Here is a 26,471-nt window from a genome sequence, read left to right as displayed (position 1 = left end):
CAGGCCAATGCAGGAAGCTGTGGTTCGTCAGGGATTCAGATCAGATCTCAATTATCTCTCACCAGAAAAGCTCGATCATTTTATATAAATCATGCTGATTGTATTTGAGAACGTTTCCTATAACAAATCAGGAAAATAAAATGATGCTGAACCGTATGGTAGTCCTGTATTCAATAAAGCAGATTTCCAAGGCAGTTTCTAAAAAAAACACTAGTTAATCACCCTAACATTAGTTAGAGAAACATTTACATAGTAAATCACTATTTTCAGAGGTTTACATAATGCAAGCCAGAACAAAATAGGACCTCAAATAGTCCATTCTGCTTCACTTTTCAGTGGTTAACACTATAAACTGCACATAAAAATCCCAATACAAGGAGACTTGGTGCATTTCATTAAACCTACAAGTAGTCTCTTTTCACTAAAATCAAAATTCTTCTTTCAGAACCCAATTGCTATTCTGCCCTTCCTCCCTCACAACCTGAACCTGTGCTCAGCTGATGTCAAGAGAGTTCTGTGCACAGAGGCTCAGGAACAGAGAGCAAAACAGGCTCCTTGCAATGAAAGAGGGAAGTGCAATTCACTTGCCTGTGACAGCGGTGTCTTCAAGAGACTCTATATGGAAAGTGCAGCATTTCAGGAAGTTTGCTGCTGTCCACAGCAGTGACAGTACCTAAATCACTCACTGCTGTTATTTTTAAAGCAATCAGAACACAACTTTCTGCCAAAAATAAACAGCAGAATTGCAATCTGGGAGTGATTATTGGGCATTTTTATGCTAGTGGGATGTCCTCAAGCCCTAGGTGGACAAGCTAGTAGTCATTTAGGAAAGAGGAACTTTCTCCCTTGTTCAGTGCAGCATGTGGAACCCCCCACATCCATACAGTTCCTAGGCTGAGCCCCTAACATACAACCAACCCTGTGAAGAAGGCAAATGTTACTCAGAACTTATAGAGAGAAAATGAGGAAAGAGAAGAGCCTTTACTCAATATTTCATGGTGAGACTGACTTGCTACAGCCAGTATGTACAAGCCTGCACATCTTCCCATTTTGCATTTAGGATGAAGGAACTTGGTTAACAGAAAAACTCAATCTTCTCAATTTTATTTAGAGTAATCAGGGAAGAAATTTAATTCACATGCAGATGAAGCCTATTCTAACTAGAATTTTAGAGGCATAAGGCAATTGCTGTGATGGACAGTTAATTTTTTGATTGATTACTTGCTTATTTAGGCACACCATGCAGTTCTGAATGTTCCTACAAGCATTTAATACCATGACAAAATGCAATGGAAACAAATGGGTGGGTCAACAGGAAGAAATGTGTTTTAAAAATTACAAATTATACCCTCCATTATTCTAGGATTTCAGAAGCAAGTGCCCTATGGTACTTGCACAGAACAGTTTTACTGTGTGTGGGTAAGTATTAAAAATGTGCAACTCCATAAAGAAAAAAAATGCCTAAATCCTAAACCTAAATCCTCTAGGAATCACCTAGAAAGATCAAAAGTACTTGTACAATTTGAACAGGTGAGAATGTTCCCCACAGGAAGGAATAAGAGAAAAAATAACCCCACTTGCAGCAGTGGGAGATAGCTACAAGACCAGCAGCTCACTGGAGCAACTGCAGTGAACATTGCTGGGAACACTGTGGGTGGGCAATGTTTTACACATCCTAGGCACTCACACTCAGAATTGTAAACCTAATAATCCCTTCGTTTAAACAGACAGTAAGAATTGTTGATTTTGTTTCACTGAACTAAGCATTACACGTCCACATTTTTTCCATGCAGCAACTCTACTGAAAAATAAGCTCTAGCAATTAGCCAGCAGCAGTTAATGATCATGGCTATAAAGTGTCATGTGGCACTGAAAGCCCTTTAAAAAATTCATATCCTTCTCCATTTTCACAGCTTATTTCAGCAGCTACAGATATAAAATCTTGTGATTTTTGTGTAGCATATTTGTAAATCAGGCAGGCAACTCAGAGGTCAAAGGTCAAAAGCAGAAGGAATGCTAATTTGCAAAGCTATTAATGGAAAGTGTTGAAATATGGTAGAACAGCTTTAAAAGCCTTATTCAGCTACACCAAAGACGACATTTGTAAACCCACATCCATCTGCTCAGGAGCTAAACTGTGGGAAGGGGTAGCGACCCCAGATAAGGTTGATCTGTTTTTCTCTCCTACCCTCCCTCCACTTCCTGCTCATATTTGCTTTTGTACATTTGTTTTCAGAGCAGAAAAAGCTGAAGAGAAAGACAGAATGACAGGGAGCCAGGATAAGTTTTAACTTGTCAAAAAGATTAATAGGATTTATTATATGCCTGCCTCCTAGAAGAAAACACACACAGAAACCACCAGGCAACCAGAAAGAGGCAATCCCCTGGACCAGCTCCTCGTCACACAGAGCCCTAAACTAAATGAGACATTGGCAGAATGCACCACCAAAAATATTAAAACTCATAAAGTATTGATTTTTTTAATGTCATAATAAATTAACAACTACTTGCATGATGGCCACATGTTAAGAATATGATTTAACTTACTGGCCCCAGTTACTGAAATAAGAGGCAGGAGCATCAAAAAGCCTACACATAAATTAAGAAAACTCTGCCATAAAATAAAATTATTTTTCCCCTAATCCTCCAGATTTTCTGTAATCTGTCTGAATATATTTTTGTCAACATAACAATAAACAGACCCCATATGTGCTACTGACAAGAAGGGGAAGATTCATTTACAGCACTGTGGATTCCCTCTATGAATTTTGAAATAATAGCTGTTCCTATTCCCATGCAATATTAACAAAAAATATTTTGAAGCCAAACTATCAGGAACTTGCTGGTGTATAAATAAGTGAAGCACAAGCTGCCTTGTCAGGCACAGAGTTCCCCTACAGAAAATCCCGTGAAGCAAAGGAACGATGCAAGCGACTGTTCCGAGTGCCCTCTGCTGTCTGCCACCCTGCTCAGACTCCTGAGCACCTTCTCAAGTTTTGCCATCCAGAAATCTGCCCTAAAAATATATATATATGATTCTATGAGACATATTGTAAAGTTTGAAAAATATTTCTTCAGGATTGCAAAATGAAAATTTAAAAAATAAACTTTTGCGAAAATGTTTGTGAACAATTCCTGATTTTGTTTCCCCTTCTGTTGATCAACCTCTTAAGACAACTGAATTCTCTCCATTAATAAAAACATGCAGAAACAGTATAACTTGCACATCCAGATGACAGGTAACTTGCATCCAACAGTAAACTAAAATTAAAATGCATAATAAAGAGGATATGATTAAGTGACAGATCACTGAAACATTTCTGAAGTTCCTGCTAATGATGTAACCCCTAAAAATGAAGAGATTTTGAGGAAATCAAAGTAAAAGTGAACATGAATACTATTATATTTTAAGTACATAATGCATATAATATCTTCCCATGCTCTGCAAATATTTATTTCCCTCCTGATTTTAAAATATTAAAATTCTGCTGCCACACTTTCAGCATTTAAGACAATTTTACTCTGAGATATATAGACATAAATATCATGACTATAATGTCAAAATTTGATAATGCAGGTAGGACGCTTACTTGCAAAATAAGTGTTTTCTGAGAAACAGAAGCCCTAAACTGGTCTAAGTCTCTATATCTCAGAAATTTTGTATTCCATAAATACCTTTCATTTATTTTCAGTTCTTTTAATAATTCACAACATCTGGATTCTGTTTTATTGGATAAAAATCCAGCTGGGAGAAGAAAAATATTTTTTAGCTGCACAACTTTTAAAAAAGCACTGTAACAATTAAAACGTAACATATCTGTAACAACATTTTTGTTTTACGGAAGCGTGCAAGTATAATAAAAATTAGGTAAAGGTTCATAAAAAAACTGAGAAGTATCTGTATATCTACTATAATTTTAAAAACAATACAATGCTGCAAAAGAATTTTAAACACAAAAATGGTGTATTCTTAATTTTATAACAGAGCTTACATAGAGAGTCAACTTAAATACTTATACTTACAAACTTTGTCTCTTTAAAACCTCATTGAATCCTTAGAAGCATAATTTATCAAATTTCACTGCAAGATTTCTTAGCTCAGAAGACTACTCATTAAATCATATTCCTGTTTTCTGCTCGCTTTAGACAAACAAAACTTTATACTTACAGACACTTGACTATCAGTAAAAGCTTTCTCCATGTATAAATGGTTTAATATCTCATTGTTAAGAAACAGTCCTTCAACTTTATTATTATGCTCTTTCTGAACACATATTTACTTCTTCCAGAGTCCAGTTAAAAAATGAGGCTTCTCTGTCTGTTGCCCTATCAACACCTCTCCCATTCTCCTCCCTCCCCAGCACATTCCCCGCCCTCACTGCTGGTTCTGTATCTTCTCATCAAAAGGAGCAGGCGGCTCTCAAAATGGTGTTTAGGCAGGTCCTGGGTAACAATAAAGCTCCTGTAAAGACAACAGCCCTGCTGAGGAATTGCTAATGTAAAATACATTCACTGAGGGCCTACAGGACTCTGCCGTAAAGGTTTGTCCAAACTTGTTTAAGCATTGAGTCAACATTGTTTTCTCATCCAAAGTATTCCCTTTTTTAATACTTTCCCCTTGGATGAGCATATGAATGAACCAAGTCACCAATCCCTACTAAAAATAATTAAAATATAAGCTAAAAATACTTTTAAAAAAATACACTGTTAAAACATGTAAGACTCACAGCAAACTTCTTGCTGTTTCTGGCATGTGTGTACGTGTCTCGGTGTGATTACAATCACATGCATGCATATTGTGCAACCTATCTCATCCTACTAAAACTCTCCTGCTCTTGTGAGTAAGCAGAGCATTGGCATTTACAAGGATCATGTTCCAAGTCAAACATTACTCTCATAATTTTAAATACCACACCTACTCGCCAGACAGACCCGCAATATCTGTGCATTTTCAGAAAAAAACTCATGCCCTTTCTGCCCAGAAATAATCTTTAAATATCATCATTCAGCAGTTCTTTTGTCCAGTGGGAAGTTAAGGATGGGCTTTTTACTATACTTTTTCAGTTTTAGAAGTACTAGTGAAATGTTTTAATGATTTAATAGTGAATAAAAAATGGCAGTAAGTAAATTGAAAGCATCTAGTAAAAGTTTTAGCTGACTCCTTTTTCTTGTTTCTCTGGAGAGATAAATGCATGAGAACAGTGAAAATTAGGTGTACAAACTCCTACCCAAATCACAGCAGTTTGAGCATGAGAGAGAATCAGAAACAAATTGCAGATGCTATCAAATCGTGCTGTATGTATTCTCTGCTTATGCTCTAGAAGTACCTCAATAAAGCCTTATTGCCTAAATCAACCAGGTCTCATCATAGAGCAAAAATCCCTCCTCAGTTATTATTTTGCCATGTGACAAGAAGACATTCCATGTAACAGGAAGAGCAGTGAGGGAGGGCAGGGATGCAGAGGCACCAAACCAGTCAGGCAGATCCTCATTCCCACTCATCCCAGGAGCTGCCTGGACAATCTCAGCAGCAGCAGAGCTATCTCCCACAGCACAAACAGGGAATGATTGCTCCCAGTGCCTAGGGCAGGCACCCAGCACCAGCCAGCCCTTTCCAGCCCCTCACACCAAGGGAAAGGGGGCACAGCTCCCTGTGCCAAGGGGACACCACAGTCCCACAGCCAGGGAAGAGCACTGTCCACCCTCTCATCTCTGCACATGGTCAGTTCACAACACGGTTTATCAAACCCATGGTTCATCAAACCCAGTATTATGTTTCCAGTAGTGGCCACATATGGAAGTCTACCAAGAAGGAACACAGGGCAACATATCAGACTTTCCCCTGATGACACTCTCCCAGACTCCAGGTATTTTTAGTTCAAGAGATTTCCTCAACCTGCTGAGGCTTCTCTTCTTAATAACTCCCCAGTGGCTTTCTTTTCCAAATACTTGTCCACTTTCCCTCCAGGACATGCAAATTTCTTGCATCCCCAGCACTCAGTGGTGAGGCATCCCACAGACCAACTCATCTCCCAATGAACAATCACATTCTCCTGTTTGTTTTGCTCCTGGCTCCAGCTATCTTTAATTAATGGTGTCGACTTCTTGTCCCGAAGGAGAGTGAGCAATCAATCCCATCTACTTTTCCTATGCCACCCATGATTTTCCACTCTCTTACACCTTTCTAAATCTTTTCTTCTTCTACTATACCAGAACATTTTAAAATAAAGAAACCAGGTATGGAAAAACAAACCACAGTTGTATGCAATGGAATCATTTAGTCCTTCTGTAATAATCTGTAATACAGGATTTTGCTCCATTGCAACTCTACTGAGCTGTTGTTTACATGCAACTCTCCCTTATAACTCAAAGACCTCACTTCTGAGAGGAAACAGTCTGCTGAGAAATATATATATCATTTCTTATATGAAGCTAGAGCTATTTTGCCTAATTTGTATTACTTTACATCTATCTCCATAAATTTTCATCTGCCATTTTGTTGCCCAGTCATTCAGTCTTATAAAAGCAGCCTGGTGTCATCTTCAGAGACTGCTCTCATCCTTATGAGCAACTTTACCTCACTGCTCACCTTCTTGGGAGTAGCCTTAAAAGATGTCCTGGGAACAACAAATGCAATATAAGAAACTGCAGCAAGCATCAGCCTTAAGCAGCAAAGAGTTCTGCATTTCAGAATCAGTGCAGTAAAAGCAGCATTATTCTGTCTTAATGTCACATGCCTCAGAATCAGAAGAGGGAACAGCTGTAGTTCAAAGAAAATAAGCCAAATTTTTGAAGAATGCTAGGTTAGGGAGAAAGACACTCCTGAGAGGTTGCCAGTCTAGTAAGAGCTCCTTTTGTGTGAGCACTGACAATTCTGTCACTACTCAAGGAAACCAGAACCAAAATAACAGAGCCAATGCCAAGGCACCATGGAATGCAACCCCTCTCTAGCTTCAGCTGGGTACTTGAACTTGCTCACCCTGTCTGATCCTTGTAGCTCCACAAACTGCAGAGGTATCTACAGCCTGTGAATTCACTTTAATCCCACATCTTAAGAATGGCAGTACTGGCTACTACAAGGTTAATTTGGACAGAATAAGTTTATCTGTAGTCCCTGAAAGCACATATTGTATTTCTGGTTCTGGTGGCAGAAATGGGCTTGTGCTGGAGAGCCAAGCCTGGGGGCAGTAAGGCTCAGACAGCATTTGAGTGGCAGGGTCAGACATCTACTGATTGCCTTCTCAAGAAGAAATTTCTCTATACAATGCCAACTGCCCTTGCACATATGGGGACCTAATTCCCTAAGGAATTCATCCTAGGCAACCCTGTTGGTTTCTTCTCAAGAACCACAGTATGGGGTGAGCACTGCCCTTATGCACCTCACAAAAAAAGCTAAGATGAGATCCAGCTCTCAGCACATTCTCTCACTACTCTGCTTTTTACATGCACATTTACATGGCAAATTCCTCCAGAATCATAAGTAAAGAAAATAACCCAAAAGCAGGAGTAAAAAGTAACATTACGAGGGATGGTCATTTTACCAACTGCAGAAACAGAAAATAAATCCCACTATTCTCAGTGTCTGGGGGGAAAAAAGCACAGTTTAACAATCTAGATTGCATGTAGAAATCAGTATCTCAAATTCACAATAAAGAGGTTGCACCCAACCATATTGATCTGTGGACCAACCCACCTTTGTCAGATCCTTTAAAAAACAGTGTGAGGAGAACAAGAACTTTCCATGAAAAAGTGTGTAAGCGTAAACTTAAGAGCAGATAGTGAAATCTGTTTTAAAATTATGGTAAGGATAGCAAAAGCCTAAGAGTAATGCTAGAGCAAAAGCCTAAGAGTAATGCTAGAGCACAATCTGTGAAGAAAAATAAAATGCATACTACTAGCATGATGTTTCCTTCTTCAAAGAGATAAGAATAAACTACCTGGTAAGATCCCACTGCCAAAGTAAAAGCCTGAGGATGATCCTCTAGAGCAGGCTGGAGAGTCTGAAATTCTTACGAGAGCAGTCTAGAGAAGCAAATGTGAAACCAGGAGATGCTGGAGAGCATGACTGCACCCCTGCCTGTCCCCATGTCCTGGCAGTGTTTCACTTACCAGCCCAGCAGGGGAACAACTGCAGCCAGGACTGCAGCAGCCCAGGGTCTGAACAAAGCAGAAGAATGTCTGGCACAAACCACGGGATGTTTTCAAAGTCTTTACTGATCATCTCCATGACCACATCAGTAATTCAAGGTAAAACATCAAGTGTAATGTCATGACTGACTTAACACTATTTACAGTTAGACATCATGGCTCAGAAGAGGGTTTGAGTCAGTACAGTCAGGGGGTCTGAAATCACTAAGCACACCCTCACTGCTCCAGAAGTGACCCCTGGTGCTAAGGGAAAAGAGAAACAAGAAGCTCATCTGTGGGCACAGGTCCATGAAATTTCCAACACAGTGGAGCACTCAGAGTTCAGAATATCTGTATATGAGACTGGATTAAGCCTTTAGGAACTCATTATCAGCATGCTAAAAATACAGTCCTGCCTTTTACATACAAAAATGGAGATTTTCTCATGCATGCACTGCTATTTCACAATTGGCCTTTCCTCCCCCTTTTATGAAAGCTGACAGCAAAACTGCCAATTGGTTGGTTATATCTTATATATAAATTTGGACAAAATACTGCCAAAGATGCAGTACACTTAAAGGGGGTACACAGTAGAACATATTTATTTTTAACTAATTGGTGAAATCTAAGACAAAACTATACATTCTTTAAAAATTTTGAATTAGCTGAGAATGAAGAGGCCTCTTGATTTAAATCAGGTATTTGTACTCACCATAGTGGTGGCACTGTGGCCATGGTGATGATCTATGAACATCAATAAATCAACCTCTGCAGAGACAGTTAATACTTTTTATTAGATCATATGAGAGGGTGGGAAAAGTTTGGGGCATGTTTAGATCTTGTCTGATTGTCCTAGTATACTAGTTGGTCTAATATAAGCTATTATCTCCCTGTGTAAGCTTTGTCTGATTATTTAAATCAGTCAAACAAAAAACAGGTACCCATTTAAAAATTCCTTATTAAATCAAATGAGCATTTAGGGGGAGTTTTACCACCCACAGATGCCAAAGCTAATATCCAGCAGAGACATGTCATCCATTAGTATAAAAACCTCATACCAAAGAGATGTGCTGTATGCTTTCAAACAGCAGATGAAATGCAAAAAGTTGATTCAGTAGAATTAACAAAACAGAAAAAGAAAATCAAGCATTATTATCTATAATAACACCTAATAATACTGCATTATTAATGGTTATAATTAAGATGGAACATTCTAACAAAAGTCCTTACACTGACTTTTAAAAAAGAATACACAATACATTCCAACTTTGAAAACATTACTAAACCCCAGAAATTTGATTCAACTAATGTTGTTATAATATACAATATAGTTTTAAGGTTTCCAAAATAGGATGAGAACAAGAAGAAAAGCTGCAACAGCCATTTTTTCTTGTCCTGATATTTTGTGAAAATAATTAAATCATCTTTAATTTTTAAAATATCTCTGCATTAAATGATTATTTAGCAATTAAGAATTAAAGAATTTGACACTTGTTTCCCTAAGAGATTAGGTCTCTCATTATACTGTTCTGCCCTATTTTTAACCACAGAGAGATACTAAAAGTACAAGTACCAAAATGATTTTCAGGAAAAAACAGCTTTGAATGTTCTTCTTCGTGAAGAGGAACCTAAATTTGAGTTCAAGAAAATACTGCAAGGTTCCCCCATTTTAACAGACTTCAAGAAAAATTAAGAGAGTGGAATGGGCTACAGTTTAAAATGTTACCAAAACTGGTGATGGATAGAAGAATTATAATTACTGTGTTTAAGGTAAATTTTTACATGGGTAGAGTTCTACTGTCTGCAGTCTCACAGAGACACCTTTAATGTGTTCATAAATTTATAAACATTTTTTCCAGAACAGAATTGTGCAAGAGCATGAGAGTAGTGGCATTTACCTACAGGGAAGAAAAGTGGGAAGAAAGGATCATGCCCTCTCATTGAGCCAAATATTAAATATTCATAAGGTCCTCTTAGCTTAAGTTACACCTTGAAAATAGGCTAAAAAGTAAAATTAGTCCAAATCACAGAATGTTAACATGATTGTTAATGGACACTATTTCCTAACTACAAATTATTCACATAGGAAAATTTATTGGTAGATAAAAGATAAATCTGTTCTTAACAAAATCAGATTTCTTGTAATTTAATAAAGAAAATTTTCTAAATGCATTTCTTGTGAAAACAACATAACTAGAGCACATACTAGACATGCTCATTTTCTGAATTCAGTTCCAATTTAAAGAATAATTAATCATAATCAGCCCTGCTATGAACAAGCACACTTCCCACAGTTCAGAAATAAAATTGTGCGTTTTCTGTTTTGTGAGACATTTTCCCCACCACAATTAGAGCATGACTGCACCATTAATTTTGCATTCTCATCCCATTTTGATTCCTGCATTTTTAAAATAAACTTGGATAGTTTCTATTAGTAAAAACAGCACCTAGACATTAATCCTACAAACTTGTCTGGCTTTTTCCATGTATAATACAGCTTCTACAGGTAAGAGGAAAATACTTTAGGAGGGCAACTATACCATTAATTCTAATCTGACAAGAAATCTGTTTGTGCACATATAATCAGATGTAATCTAACAAGTTAAAAGAAAAAGTGACGTTTTCTTGTGAAATCATGTTTTTATACATTAAAGTGTCTATGAATATGCTGCATTCTTGGACAGATATTTAAAAAAATAAATAAATAACAAATTTCAAAGAAATCACGCCACCTTATGGCAGCAGTCAGCAACACTGACAGCTGGTGTTTCACACACTGCTCATACTTCAACAAAAATCCAAATACAGCCTTTTTAGACCTGTAAGCAATGAACAGGTTCAGCAAACCCCATAAAAGAAACTCCATGGAACCTACTCACACTGTTTAATTTAGAAGATTAATTTGGATGCCAGCAGGAATCAAACCTACAAGCTCAGAGAAGTGTATTACTTCCAAATTTCATGTTTGGATTATTACCTCACTTATTCTGCTAAGATAACTGAAAAGAACACAAAAGCAAGCAAGCAGCCTATACAATACACTCATGGTCATTATTCCAAAGGTGGAGTCTCTAAGAATTTCCTGCTATTGTTATTTCCTCTTCCACCAACCCTAAATAGATGGCCTGAAATAAACTAAACATGTACTAACAACATTGTGTTCTATTACACATTGTATGAGCACTTTGGACAAGTGTTGAAGTAGCAGTTTAGAAGTTTGAAGCAAAATTAAAATATCTCAACACTATTTTATTTTGACACACAAAGCTTTTGGAATCCTCTTCTGGATTGGTGTTTTTCCTGGTGACTGGCATATCTAAGATATAATTCTCTTACAGCATGCAGAGAAAAAAAAAAAAAAAGATTTCAAAGTGAAAAGAAGTAGATGGACAGAGAACAGTCCACACCCACATAGCTACATGTAGTAAGGGCATTCATCCAAATACAGATTTGAATACAGACCATCCCTTTGTCCAATTCATACTGTGACCTAGAATGAAAGTTTCCCCTTCCAAAGTAACTGCAGTGGCAATGAGAATGTTGGGATACAGATCAACTTTTAATCCCTCCTGTCTGTTCACATGCACTTACAAATACCAAGTAGGACATAATGAGGAGAAAAAAAAGGACTTTTTATGCCAGTAACTATCATATCTTTCTGAAATTCATGGAAAGTCCCAAGTGCCTGTTTAAATGAATATTTACACAATGTGAAACAGCTCCAGCGACAGAAATTAAATTTTATTTTTCACGTTTAAAACACTCAAAACACGAGATGTGCAAAAAACCTGCCTGAAATTTCAGTCTGGAAGACTGTGGACATTTTTTCCTGTTGCATGTGAATTATTAGGAGTAGACTCTTTGGTATTCTGAGAGAATTTGCTCTTACTGAAACCAGAAATTCTGTCAAAACTGGATATATATAACAGGAAACTTTTTCAATTTAGAAGAATCACCGTTTTCTGATTAAGAAAGATGTAGCTAGATGGTTCCCAAACCCCTTTATCCAGAACTTCTTGCTGTGTTTAAGTTATGCAATTACTGTATTAAAGTTATGAGTGTAAAGAAATTAAGTATTTTCCATAACTAGAAAAAAAAGCAAGACACTTAAAAGCTTCAGAGAACATAGAAATAGACCATTATGAAAGAGAGAAAAATAGAAGAACATGTGAGAAATAAGTAATTACAGTTCCTACCTGCATTCCCTAAGCATGCCAGAAGCTCTTCCATATATTCTGCTCCCAAAAATCCACTGCACTGATTCTTCCTACATTTTCCCACAGCAGAAAACTCAGTGTCTTCTTCTTTCCTCCTTCCATCTCAAATGCTTTCTGAACACCTCCTTCCTATTTAGAGTGCTCAGTGTGCCACATTCCCTCCCGTGCTGAAGAGTGGTGCAATTTGTATTCCATGGCTCTTGTGCCAAGAGCTCTGCACAGATTTTTGTTTCTCCATAATCACCAGCCTTCCTCCAAATAAGCATGGTAAAGGGGTAAGGGAAGAATCACTGAATTCACACGTCACACCTGAGGAGGCACACTAGGAGCAGAGACATAAAGAAGCCATATTCCTACAGGTGGTTCCTACAGCAAAACAGGAGGATGGCTTTTCATTCCTTGTTTTCTCCCAAGCTAATATGGTTTTGAGAGCTAGACATCAGCTGATGTTACACCAGATGTAAAATATCACACTTATAAGGACCCAAAACCACCAAGTGGAATTCCCTTTCCTCAACTCCTGTCATAATTCAACAGCTGAACAAAAATATATGATGAACATTTGATTTTTCTATATATCATGACACATTCATTTCTAAGACATAATGAACATTTTGATCAGCAAAGGTGTATTGTTTGGATTTATACAGGATCAGCTGTGATAGGTAAAATAATCAGAATTCCCCACTGCTGGCACCAATGTAATCTATTAAAGGAATACTGAAAAAGACAGGCTGATACCTGAAATCTGTATTCCTCTCACAAAAATGCCATATGATAGATAGTAAGTAACTTCATTACATTAATGCATTACTTTCTTACAGTAGATAATTGCTGCAAGTTCTCTAAGGCTCACTTGTAAATCTTAAGTGAAAGTTAATTACCTCAAGGTCATCCAGAGAGCGAGTAATACTAAATCGCTTCGATCTTCCAAATGATCTTCGAGCAGAAGAACGTGGAGGAGGAGCCTGATTTAATCCCATTGAATGCCCAAATTTTGCACCCTAAACAAAACAGAAAACACATATTAATTTACTTATTTAATTTTAGTACATTGCTGATCGTAGTGAGATCTGAATTTTAAGGAACTGTAACAGGACCAGAATTTCAAAACAAGTTGGCCATTTTCCCTTTCCAAATTCATAAAAGTTGACTTTTCCTGTCTTGAGTAAAATATCTTAAATATTCAGCATGAATTTACTGTACTAACATTAGGTTGCTAAAATGTACATGATACAGTAATAAAAGCAAGATGATCCTGGCTTTTTCCTGTCTTAACTGGAAACTTTTTGACAACAAAATATTTGTGTACTCTATAGGAAATTACCATCCCCAAAATTATCTCACCCGGCTCCTCTTGGAATGTTTTTCCACATTTTTAAAAATCCTACTTCCACTACTCTTCTTTTAAAACCTTGCTGCTCCAAAGTCCAACTTTTTAAATCATACACTACAAATTGCAGGAACTTTTGTGATGAGAAAAGCAACTCCCTCACTTGGATGTTTCATTACTAGAATTGGTGCTGCAGTAATTAAACCTAATGGTTTTCTCTTGTCCCCATAATCATACTCTTTCTCCCTAAAAAGTTACCAGATGTCAGTTAAGCTACTCAGCATGTACAAGTTTATTCCAAATGGCAAAGTGTAAGCTTGAACCTAAAATTAGGCACAGAGTTGGTGACTGGTGCTAAGCAGATGTACATAAACTCACTACATTACAAAACCTTGTGATTATGTGCCTGAAAATTTGGATTCCTTTCAATGTAACATTCAATGTAGGGAAAATTCCTCCCTGTCTACTGATGCTTTTTTGCTTCAGAAAATAAGACTTTAAATCAGAGCAAATTCCTCTGTGTTTCATGTCACCATCTTTCTTCATTATAGTAAGCTTAAAAATACATTTATTAGTACTTTTATAATTGCTGACTTGGTAGATTTTTAATATTTATTAAATTTTCTATTTATGTTCATTTCTTCCTTTGGGCAAATTTCTGTGCTCCAAGTTCTGAAGTATTTTGGTCTCCCTTTGATCACTCATTGGAAAATCTATACAGGTCACATTAATCAAAAGAACAACCACAAATTTCTCATCTTCATAGCATCATGCCAACAACCACTCATAAAAAGCAGAGAAGAGCAGCCAGAGTATTGTACAGCCTTGGAGATGTCTGTCTGTTTGCTAATTCCCATGGAGATAACACTATTCTACAGCAACTGGGCTCTGGCCATCACCAGTGTTCTCAACAGATTCTGTTCACAAGCTTAAAGAATTGTCAAGACAAAACAGGAATCTGGATCCAAAGTATGCAGCAGGGTTCATCCCCTCAACAGGCTTGAGGGTTCAACTTCATTCAGCATTAAAAGTGATCCATTTTTCTATTTTCCCTCCTAATTTTCAATTTACTAAGGGCTTGGTTTGGGTTTTTTTCTTTTTTTTTTAATCGGCTGAGAATTGGGCAGGTTCTGCCAAAGCCACCTGAAAATCTAGTGACAGGATATTAGCTTCCAAGGTTTTAAGAGAGTATTTAAAAGTGCAGTATAAACAAGCTAAGATGGCTTTTGCTAAATGATTACATAAATGTGAAGAGAGGAAAATTGCTCTCTGTAAATGTTGACAAGCAACACCCAATGCAACAAGGACAGTTCCTGTCTTCTTAAGCATCTTTTTGAGCAGTTTTTAAAATCATCTGTTCATCCAGGCAGGTACTGCTGAGGTGGTTCAAACCTGCCCCATCCCTTACAGCCTTCCCTGTGTGAATGGAAAGCTTACACCTGGTGCAGTAATCTGTGCCACACAGTGAACTTCTCCTCAACCTCTGACTACATCCAGCAGTATCCACTACTGTGCTGCACAGTGATCAAAACATCAACAAGGCTCCTCCTGTGGGAATGTTTCTGTTAGAACATCATGAATATGCATGTACATCTACTCAATTTCACCACTAGTCAAGTATTACCACACTAGTTCTGCGATTTTTAATTTTTTTTTCATTTTCAATCCGAGAATTAGTGATAAAACTCAGACTACCAACAACTCAGCATATTAATGGCATCATTAGTGTGAGTGCAATTGGCACTTTGAAACTAATGAAACAGTTATACAGTATGGATGTTTAATGGTCTTTGATGTGTTTCTTAAAAGTAGATGTAAGCCTGAGAGAACTTCATCTTTCATTGAAAATAAAAGGGTGAAAGGAAAAAAATGAAAAAACTATCAGTAGCAGACATATCTATTAAGGACAGCAAATACATTTTCACTTTTTATTCTATTTCATCTCCAAAAAGGAATATGAATTGTCCAGCATTTATTTAAATAGTAGAGACTGCCACATATGATTCTGGGAGATTAAGACAGACTCAATTTTTGAAACAGTAACATTACAAATTGAAGGAAGAGGAATCAGCTGCCTGAAGGCAAATCCAATTAGATTGCACTGAGAAGCAGATTCTAGATAAGATTATCACCAGATGCCCCATTTTGGAAATAAACACTGCTTACCTATTTGTGGTCAGAAGCATAACAAAGAGAGAGGACAAAAACCACTTGTAAATTGTGTGGCATTAGGAAAGAGAAAGTAAATTAGTATCCAAAGTTTTTATTTATGGTTTTTGATATTGTTACATAAAACTGAACTACTGAGCCCTAGATAGAACAGTAAAGATAAGAATAGGTTAAGAAAAAACAGACCCTGAGAATAAAATAATGCTTAAGCAATGATTACAAAATATAAAAATGCACTGAGCTAACCATTTCCCCAACCCATCTGGATAACAATTAAGAAAATATTTTCAACTGACTAAAATCTTTGCTCTGAAAAATTTAATTTAATCATCTAGGAAATTAAGGAGGTCATTAATAAAAAACCCAGAAAGACTGCATTTCACAAGTATTTCATTTCCTGGGAAGTCTCCCTTTTCATCTTTTCCTGACTCTATTCCAGATATTCAGACTGTGAAGGCAGACCTCCTTCTCCAGATCAATTAAAAAATGGGTGTGCACACAGACATGCACACAAATAAGGAAAGAATCACATATCTTAAGCAAACAGCACTATTTTGGCAAATGTTTTTCATGGAACTCTGAAGAGCTGGAAATAAAAGCATCCATGACTTGAACAGAAAACAACCACTGAAACTAGAATGTACTAATCAGCATGGCTAAAGAAATCCACAGAATTTGAGCACTGAGAGATTGTTAGGGCAATGACTGATATTCATGTCACTTGTGCAATCTCTCAGGCAAAGAAAGCCTTTACTACACTATTAAACAGATATATTAAACACCATTAAATTACCCACAAACATTTCAAAACAATACATGAATAACCAAAAAAATGGCCAGGTTGGAGCAATGTGGTCCAATGGAAGGTGTCCCTGCCCATGGCAGAGGGCTTGGAACAAGATGATCTTAAGGTCCCTTCCAACCCAAACCACTCTATGAAAAATATCCTGTTTCATTCTCTGTTAGCTGCCAAGCTAAAACACTTAAATTTGCTACATCAACATTAGGCTGTAGGGTTGACTGGGGTTTTTTTAGGTACAGATTACCTATAAGCCCTAGAATTGTTTATTAACCTACCTTAAAGATTCTCTTCAATAAACAGTGTTACCCAATCTATGAAACTCTAAAATATCTAAATAGTCAAGAAAATCTAAGAAATTCTATCAGAGAACAGAATTAGAAACTAAAGTCCACCTGACATTTTACTAAATGTCTTAACCTCCGAAATTTTAAGAATTCAGAAGCCAACCAAAAAGCACAGAAATTAGTGAAAACAAATTGATCAGTGAAAAGTATGTGCTACAGCAACACATCCTCTCCTATTCTCAATGCAGATACTTGCCACCCTGCTACTACTATCTCCAATGGTGAAAGTAAAAAGAACATCTCTAAAAGCCTTTATCCTGTTATCATTTGGCAGATGGAGAGGAAAAACAACAAGGGATTAAAGGAATTAAAGTACTGATGCTCTAAAAAAATCCATTCCTTTTTCTACTCTTGTAAAAAAGTAAAAAGTAGAATGGATTGAAATACCAGTTAATATATAATTGTAAGAGGAAAAGGACAATTAATGGAGTTGGTGTTCTTTATATTTTTTTAATAAATTACTAGATCACCTTTTTTTTTTTTTTTTTTTTTAGGCTATCAGGATATGGGAAGTGCAAATATGACAAGGAGAGCACTGAAAACAGGTCACCAGGGGAGGACTGATATAGCAGCATTTTGTGAACATGTCCAAGTGAGAACATTTTCTGTCTGAGAACAAGAATGTTGTACAAGTACAAATGAGAAAGTGGAAAACGTTGTACTTCATGTATTAGCAAGGCAGAGGGAGTGAAGAAGGATGTGACTCATGTTAGACTGCAAACAGATGGACAGAAAGAACAAAAAGGTTCCAATACAAGATGATTTGCACCACTCTAATTATTTAAAGATAGAAAAAAAAAAAAAAAAAAAAAAAAAAAAAGGATGGACTCTTAGAAGTATTTTTAACTGATAAACAAGTTAGGCAGCAGTTCCATGTAAGATTTTTCAACAGCTGTGGCAGCTTAAGGGTTTTGCAAGTACCTCTGACCACTCCTGCAAGCTCACAAATCACAGCAGGCTGTGCCCTCATCTCCACTAACAGCAAACTAGTTCACAAAATGAAATAATCCTGTTTCTATGGCACATCCACAGACAGTCATGCCAGCACAACTCATGGTATTCACTGTCAGCTCCAGCCCAAGCACAGCAGGAACTCTTTTAAACTGGAACTGCCAAAGAAACACTAGGTGAAATTATGCCAGCCAATGCATGACTGTAACCTGGAGCCTGAGTGCACAGAAGTCAGTGAAACCTGATCAATTATTCAGAACACAAAGAAACCAAACACCTTCAGAAAACACCTTCAATTAGCTTAAAGGAATTCCCAGCTATAGAAGGAGCTGTACCATGCTCCTGTATACTCCAGCAAATGCACTTATCAAACATCACAACTGCAACAACCTGTAATTTCCATTTAGTGCTAAACAGTCTTTGTGACTCTACAGTTATTTCCTGGATATTACTAACAACTTTCCTCTCTGGCACCAGTTCTAACAGGCAGGTATTGGAGTAAGAGACCAAGGAAGGGGGAAACTTTTGTTAGGAGTTCAGGCATCCCTGACAATGAAAAAATAGAGTGAGTTGGCAGCAGGAATCCAGAAAGGAGAGAAAAGGAGAAAAAACTGTGAGGCTTTAGGCCAGCTTCCAGCAAATTTACAACTTTGCATGGAAAACACATTATAGTTTGTGATCTTGAGGGGAAACTAAAGGGACCAAATCTGATGGGACAGATTTTGCCTGCTTTATAGAAGAGCAGCAAAAAGGAAAGGTAAAATACAAGAAGGGAGGCTAATCAAAAATGCTTAAAAAGCACTGACAAGCCTGATCATCTACATTTATAGGACTTTGCTTTCAAAACTGTTTCACAGCTGAAGTCAATCTCACAAGATTTGAGTGAAACCATTTTAAAAGTTTAAATGCTTGATTTTAAAAAGCATAACAAAGTAATTAAATGTGATGAACTAAGTTCTAAGACAAAAAATAGCATTACCAGTGAGCACTGATTTTCACAGAAAATGTTTTTCCTCCTGTTCAGGTGGAACAAGAACAGTATCCTATGTGCTGGCCTTTTAAGAGAATACAAAAGGACCACGAACATGCTAGAATGGTCACACAGAACTGCTTGCCTCAATTTAAGGAGCTCAACTAATTAAGGAGCTGAACAGAATTTGGTACATTCTGTTTGTCACAGAACTCAATCATACTGACTATAAAACTACTGAACTTTAATTCCTATTTCCAGCTATTTAAGCTTTTAAAAATTCCCACTGCTTTTTTTGGGTTTGATTCTGTGACTTTCTATGGTGAAATGCATAACAGCCTGAAACCCAGATACACTGACCATATAATTTGAAACTTACTTCTGTGGATATTCAAAATTTGCCAAATTTAATCCTGGCTGTTGAGCCCCTCAGCAGAAGGGTCAGTCTGGATTGGCAGTTCATCTTTAAGAAGAATGCAGGTTTAAGACTTGAGAAAGAAAGTTCCTGATTTAGACCTTTCTGAAAAGGGATGGGAAACAGGGATGCTACTTTAATGCCAATAAAGCACACAAAATCTGAAAAAACAGTGAAAGTATCACAAAAAACAGGCAGCTAATGCAAATATTATTCTGCCATCAATATTAGTCTCAAATCCTGCTCTGGACTGTGTGGCTTTGTCTTCCTCTCCTGTCCACTCCCACCCTAAGCATCCACTCTCCTGACTGCCTGTCCCTCTGGACAGTGCAGGGCAGAGCAGGTCCTGACCCCCTTTGCCCCTCATCCCACCTGCCAGCATCACGTGCCCCCACCCAAAACTGGCAGTGAAACTCACAGTCCTTGTACAAGGAGGGTCTGTGGGGTCTGAGAACAGCATAGATTGAAATATGGGATATGCTGGGTGAGGGCTTCTCCTATTCTGAAGGAGATAAAGGACTCTGGGAGCAGAGCTGGCTGTGGCCCCATCCCTGGGCTGTCACAGTAAAACCTGGGCTGGCAGAGAGGGCTGCAGGTGCCATGGACAAAAGCAGAATGAAGTGACACCCTTCAGGCTGCCCTGCACCAGTGTCATCATCACAGAGAGACAGCAGCTCACAGAACCTGATTAGGTGACAGAGGGTTAATTAAAAACATCTGTCATCATTCAAACTTTACTGTCAGCTTTTCTGCAGGCTCTAATGACACTGCAATTCCTGTAAATTTTTTTGGGGGGGTACACCAGGATGACAAAGAATTCCAACACTATATTCAGTGATGATCAACAGATTTGATGAGTTTTTAAGAAAACTTCTTTACTGATCAGATGATAATGACATTTCACTCAATTCTAACCATAGCAATGGCATTTTAAATGCCAGTTTGGCCTATGATACAGTGAAGAATGTTGCAAAATTTCATATAAGAACTACATGGACTCCAGGAAGATACAGGAAAGAGACTGTAAATGAAAATTACAAAAATTTACCAAGTAAATGAAATTTAATGCTTATCTCCTGTACTAAAGATATTAGGTATAAAATACTGACCCATATATACTTCAGTACTATCCTAATCACTTATAAAAAAAATGTTGATGTTCATTATGCATATGAAAAAGTAAGATCATTTTTGCAGTATAACTAGATAAAAGTATCTTCTATAATTTGAAGCCTGGTAGCTGGAAATTGCAGAGCAACAGAAAGACCTTACTACTCTATGGGAAATGTGAAGAAAAATACAAAAAAGAACATAATGAGTTTCAAATCATCTTGAACATTAGGTAGGCATTAGCTGTGAACATTAATTCAGTGTGGCCAAATAATCACTAACAATGAAAATTCTCACCTCATCATAAAAGAAAAAAAATAAAAAAGAAAGAAGGAAGCCTTATGAATTGTCTGTCCACACATTTTTAAAACTGCTTATAACTCTGGTAAACCATCTCAAAAATAATATTACAGCAACCAATTATATTACAATTATGAAAAAACTTTTGGACAGCATAAGACTAAGCTGACATCTGATTGGAAAGTAAGTGATTGGCAACTGAGGCTTAAAACAAAATATCACTAAGTAGAGAGAAAGATTGTTAGCATTTCTCAGGACAAATATTAGCAGGTATGAAATGAAACTAGACAGAAAATACAATTAGGTCATGCTTTCTTTCCACACTATTAAACTGCAAGAATATATAAGTCAATTGATATTAAGAATGCCAAAAGTACAAGTTCACGTAAGTTTTAGCAATGCCATATTTATTTTTGTTAAAGGTCTTTATTCCATATGCCCCTATTTCTTGTCCAGTGAAAAACTGGTATTTTACAACTCCTTTTCTCCTCTAAATCTTCTTAACTTCAAGGAATTCAGGTCTTTCTTAATACAGACAGTAACTTTATCATATCCCATCTCAAAGCTTTTATGTTTAAAACATAAATATTAAACCATTTTTTCATTATTTCAATTCATTCTGTGCTAAATTTTTTTCCAAGCCATTTTCTTTCTGGTACACAAATTTGAAATGAGGACACTTCACAAAAGTCAGTATCTCTCTACAGACATTTACTGTCCAGATCTTATCTAATTTCTTTTTCAAAGAAACACAAACTTTTTTTTTTGGGGACATTTTTTGGGCTTTTTATATACTTTGAACATCCTAGAACCATTTAAAAATAAAAGATTGCAATTCCTATGAAAGGCTGCATGGTATTACTAAATATTTAGTTGCTTTTCATTTTCTCTAAGCAAAAATCAGAGGACCTATTTCCTACAGATGCCTCTTTGCCAACTAATTCACATTAGCACATTCTCAGATCTAGCTTGGTGTTTTGGATTTTTCTTGAGTTCTCTTTAAGGTACATAGGGTAGATGTCAGATCAAAGCCTATAAATTCAAAAGTTAGCATTAAATTGTACTGCTTAAGAATCACAATCCAGCTGCCATTAATTCTGCTTTAAGAACAGCTGTGGTAGAACAATTTAAACTAGTGAGCAAACAGAATTCTAAAGGAAAGGGAAAAAAAGCATGTAATTATACAACAAAAAACCAAATATGGGAACCACAAAGCTTTGCCAACATTGTTTCTGCATCTAAAATATCTGCTTTGCAGTTAGTTCACCATCCAGTTACCAACAGTAAAAAACTGCAATTCTTGGATCTGAAGCAAATTACAGGAAAAAAAATAAATAACTTGGACAGCGTATCTTTTTCAGTAACACTTGCTTTGGAAACAAAGACAACTCTGAAGTAGTTACAGTTAAAATTCTGATGAAAACAAAGGAACAATAATAGTTGCCCATGAACTAGATTAGCAAGGAAAGATGCTTTAGTGAACCCCATAGTACTGTTTACTGTCTTCTGTCTTCTACATTTTTACAGTAGTTTCAGGAGCCTAAATTATGAAGATTACCAAGCAGTTGATATATTTTATTGTTTAAAAAAATACACCTTTGCAATATTATTGTCCAGTGAGTCTCATAAAATAAGATTTTTCTATTTTGTCTTCATCTAAGATCTACAAAGAGGACCCAAATACAATTTCACACTTTTCATCAGCACAAACAATAATGTGATCAAGACAGAAGTATAACAAGTGTGAAATAGTAAAGGATTTCTAAAAGCCAGTACCCACAATTTTAAAAAGCTTTCTAATTACATTTCAATAGGTTTGTTGTATTCATTTGGAATAAACCTAGGAATTAAATGGTAATTATCAGGCTCAGGTTGTAAAATCTCTTTTGATCTTCAATGTTATACTCACTGCTACACTATTAAAACAGACTTTCTTTGTCTAAAAAGAGAATGGTGAGAGGTCAATGCCTAGGATTCTGTCCTTATGCAGAGAGAACTCAAAGACTAAACTGACTGTTGTGAAGCTTTCCAGTGGAAAAGGGAGTATTTTCCCAGTAAAACTTAATTTAAAACAGTAATGGGTGGACATATTTTTGGCCAGGCACTAGCCTGAAAACAGAGAGTGAGGGTTGAACAAAATCAAACTTATTTATATTCATTTAGTCTAGAGGGAAAGGAATGCTTCCCTGTCCAGCAATTTCTTAAGTCCCTTGCCAATTCTAACATCCCCTGATGTTTTCATCTTGTTTATGGTGCTTTTCATTTGTGTCACCCAAAAATCATGCACAGGAGCAAGTAGGTAAGTGACTGGAACTTAGTGGGATGCTGAAGAAGGTGGAAAGACCAATGCAACAGCAAAGGGAGGACAGTGCAACTGGGATTACAAAAAAAAATAAAATAAAAAAGCAGGAATTATTCCATTTTTGGTCTCTCAGACTTCACGAGAGCACACATCCCCACCCAGCATCAATCTTGGAGCAATTTAGGAGCTTCTTGTCACCAGAAATCTTCCTTAGCTGTTCTCAGATTGAAAGGCACCTTGCCTTCCATGATTTGCCTTTTCAGTAAATTTCAGCAACATCATCAGGCCTCTCCTTGCTTGTTTTCATCTAAGACCTACAGAAGACATGGATACCATCCCAAAATTAGGTGCTTCAATAGAAATCTGTTCATGTGACACTTTTAAGAAACACCAGAAACGTGAATTTCAGTACAGGGAACAAAATGAGAGGTATGCAGGGCTAGAGATAAATTCTAGTAAGCCTCAGTCAAAAGAGGTGGACTAGAACCAAAATCTCCCTGATTTACTTCTCCTGTTATGGACAGAAACCTATTAAAAAGATCTTAGAAAAAAATCAAATATACAGCAATTGTGAAAGTATGTGTTCAGTAATTTGGGGATAAATCAATCACAACATTTTAAAGAAAAAAAGAAACCTTATGCTATCCACTAACAACAAAATTAGGCATTTTTAACTATTTTCTACACACTTACTCACACTTACATTGACTTTTAAAATGCCTTATAGTGGCATAAAGAAAATTAATATTTTAAAAGTGGGTTTGCCAATTATCACAAAATTATTCACAATTCTAGCCTGTGAGCTGAAAACATCATCACTAAAGGGAAAAAAAAACTCAAAAAATGTGTTTACTTGCTTGTAACCTGAGGTCTGAAATGCCATATCTATTCCTACTCACAAGAAGCACATCCCAGGCTCAGTTCTGAAAGTGCAATTTTAAATAGATATGTTCACTAACACTTTCTCACATCTGCTCTTGCATGCTGTACAATTCACAAATGTTTTGTAAGTGCAGCTATAAAATCTGGAAGCAGTTTATGCCCATCTTACCCCCCACTAGCATTGTACAGTACAGCATATTTTTCAGAATTACATGCTGTGATCATCACTGTTTATCTGCACAGCAGCTCTGCTAGAGCTGTATTGCATCCAGGAACCCATGTGTAATGAAAATTCCAAGGAAGACAGTGCTTCATACAGAAGTACAGAGTCCATCATGACAATCTCTAGCTTTGGTAACCTTTTCTCCCTCTAGTGGCTTCTACATTCCCACTCATAGGATGTTTTACCTTCAGTATTGCTGTAAAAGACAATTTAAAGCAATTTAAATACTGTTCTGCCAAAAGAAGACTTAGACTCAGTCACCAGGTTGTAAAAATATTAATGTAATCCTATGTGGCCACTTTATTCAGTGAGTGGAATGAGTCTGAGCAAGCTGTATAAAAGAAGTCCTTGCCACTTAAAATAGTCACAGGAAGCTGGGAACATGTAATTTTTTTAGAACACAGGAGCTAACCCACCTGAACAATGGTTTGGAATGGGCCCTTTACACAAAGCAATAAGTCTGAATTTCTCTCTTATGAAATTTAACTAGGGCTCTAAGATGCAAATACAGATTTTCCCTGTTTCTGCAGCACCTGAAGTACAGGGATATGATCACCAGTAATGACATCCCCTAATAATTTTCATGAAAGATTTAAGATGAGAACATTGTACAACTTCATCTCTGTGAATTACTCCAAATAATCTTTATGAGCTTTTCTCATCAGTTTCAACAGCCTTCAATAATACTGAAAAATTAAATTAAAATGCAAAAGAGGGTCTGTAGCCTTAATGAAGAGATTAAATGCTAAAGCCATATAGGAACATTTTAAATGTGTCTTGTAAACAAATTTGTCATTAATCAAAGAACAGAATGCCTATTATCAGATAGACTTAAAAGGGAAGGTTGAGATACTTTGTGCTGGTTTATGCTGATCTGAGCAATGCACTAGGTGAAATATTATTACTCTTTACCCACTTATCTCTGTCTCTCTCTCTCTCTCTATATATATATACACACATCTTTCATCTCAAAGTGTAAAATTTTCTATGAGATTTTAATTAGTATAATTTTAACTTCTATGAAGTGTTTCTGAAAAATATCTAATCTATATTACTATCAAGGACAAGACTGCAGACACAAACTTATTACAGAAATCCCAAAGGGATTTCAGCAGTATCCAGTGCAGCACTTGGGACCAACATCCACCCTGCACCTGCACCAGGTGCTGCCTTTTCCTTGGTCCATCAGCAAAGAGATCATGAAGCACATAGACTTCACAGCAGCAGATAGAATTGAGTCTTTAGGGGTTTGGTGGGCAATGTTTAAAAATTTTGTGACTGTTTGGCTTTTGAAAGTGTAAATCACTTTGTATTTAAGAACATTAGAGATTTTATTTTATTGTGGGTCTGGAAAGCATCACTGCCTGCAGCAGTGTTCACTTTAACAATACACTAGTGTATGACTATTATACACACTAGTTTATCTCTTTTTATTTTCAGCAGAAAAAGCAGAATGCACACAAAAGTTATTTGCTTTATAGTGCAGGAAAATCAATAAAAAATAATTTATCTCTCCATACCAAACCCAAAATGTTCTGATTTTCTGCAATCTAATCCCCAAAAAGGTTTTGCTTCTAACAGTATGAAACAACTAATGACCCTCTACTACTATCCACTTGATCAGCAGTTGCATATTTTTAATAAGGTGAGAAAAACATTTTTCAAAACAGATTTGGATAGCATAGTGGGCATCTGAAACAATCATACACAAAACTTTTGTAAGCTTTTTGTGCTGAAAATTAGAAAAAAACAAACTAGCATATATAATAGTTATACACTGGTGTATTGTTAAGGTGAACACTAAGCATGGAATGACAAAGCTTCTCAAGGGCTAATTTGGAGTATAAGATTCTGTTTTTCCCTGGAGTCAGCAAACATTTCAGATACAAAAGTGCTACTGATCCTTTCATTATCAGAACAATGGCCTCCACTTTACTTGAATTCCAGTTATCAACAACAGACTCCCCTGAGATTAATTCCCTCAACAGCAAAATGTGTGTCACAAAGGGTATGTAATATGCTGAATACTCTTCCCACACCTTTTTTTGGTTTTTAAGTCTCCTTGTTTTGTCTGATAGCAGACAAAACAAGAAACAGTAATTTGGAATAAAATTTTAATTACAGGCTTGCTGGCAGAATGTTAGATTTGTGACCTACCATCCTCAGTTTTTAAGTCAGTTTTTAGTATTATTTGTATTAAAAGGTTTGCTGGAATTAAGTTTTGTAATACAACAGTCTTAATTCAGTTAAAAGTGTGTAATCCAGATTTTTAACTAATGATTAGACTATGTCTCTATAAAAATAGATGCCACTAAAACTAACAACA

At 36.6% G+C, this 26,471-nt stretch overlaps 1 protein-coding gene across 3 annotated transcripts in view; it reads right to left on the bottom strand.

The window, feature by feature from the left end:
- Positions 1 to 26,471, bottom strand: part of RGS12 (regulator of G protein signaling 12) — an 83,264-nt gene that overhangs the window by 48,794 nt on the left and 7,999 nt on the right. For all 3 annotated transcript variants that reach the window (XM_079305853.1, XM_079305855.1, XM_079305854.1), the window contains exon 3: positions 13,229 to 13,348. In XM_079305853.1, coding sequence (XP_079161979.1) covers positions 13,229 to 13,348 — 120 coding nt within the window. The remainder of the gene's footprint in view (positions 1 to 13,228; positions 13,349 to 26,471) is intronic.

Source organism: Erithacus rubecula (genome assembly GCF_903797595.1).
Source record: "Erithacus rubecula genome assembly, chromosome: 5".
NCBI lineage: Eukaryota > Metazoa > Chordata > Aves > Passeriformes > Muscicapidae > Erithacus > Erithacus rubecula.
The sequence above is the reverse complement of the archived record's forward strand: the minus strand, read 5'-3'. Positions and strand labels throughout refer to the sequence as shown.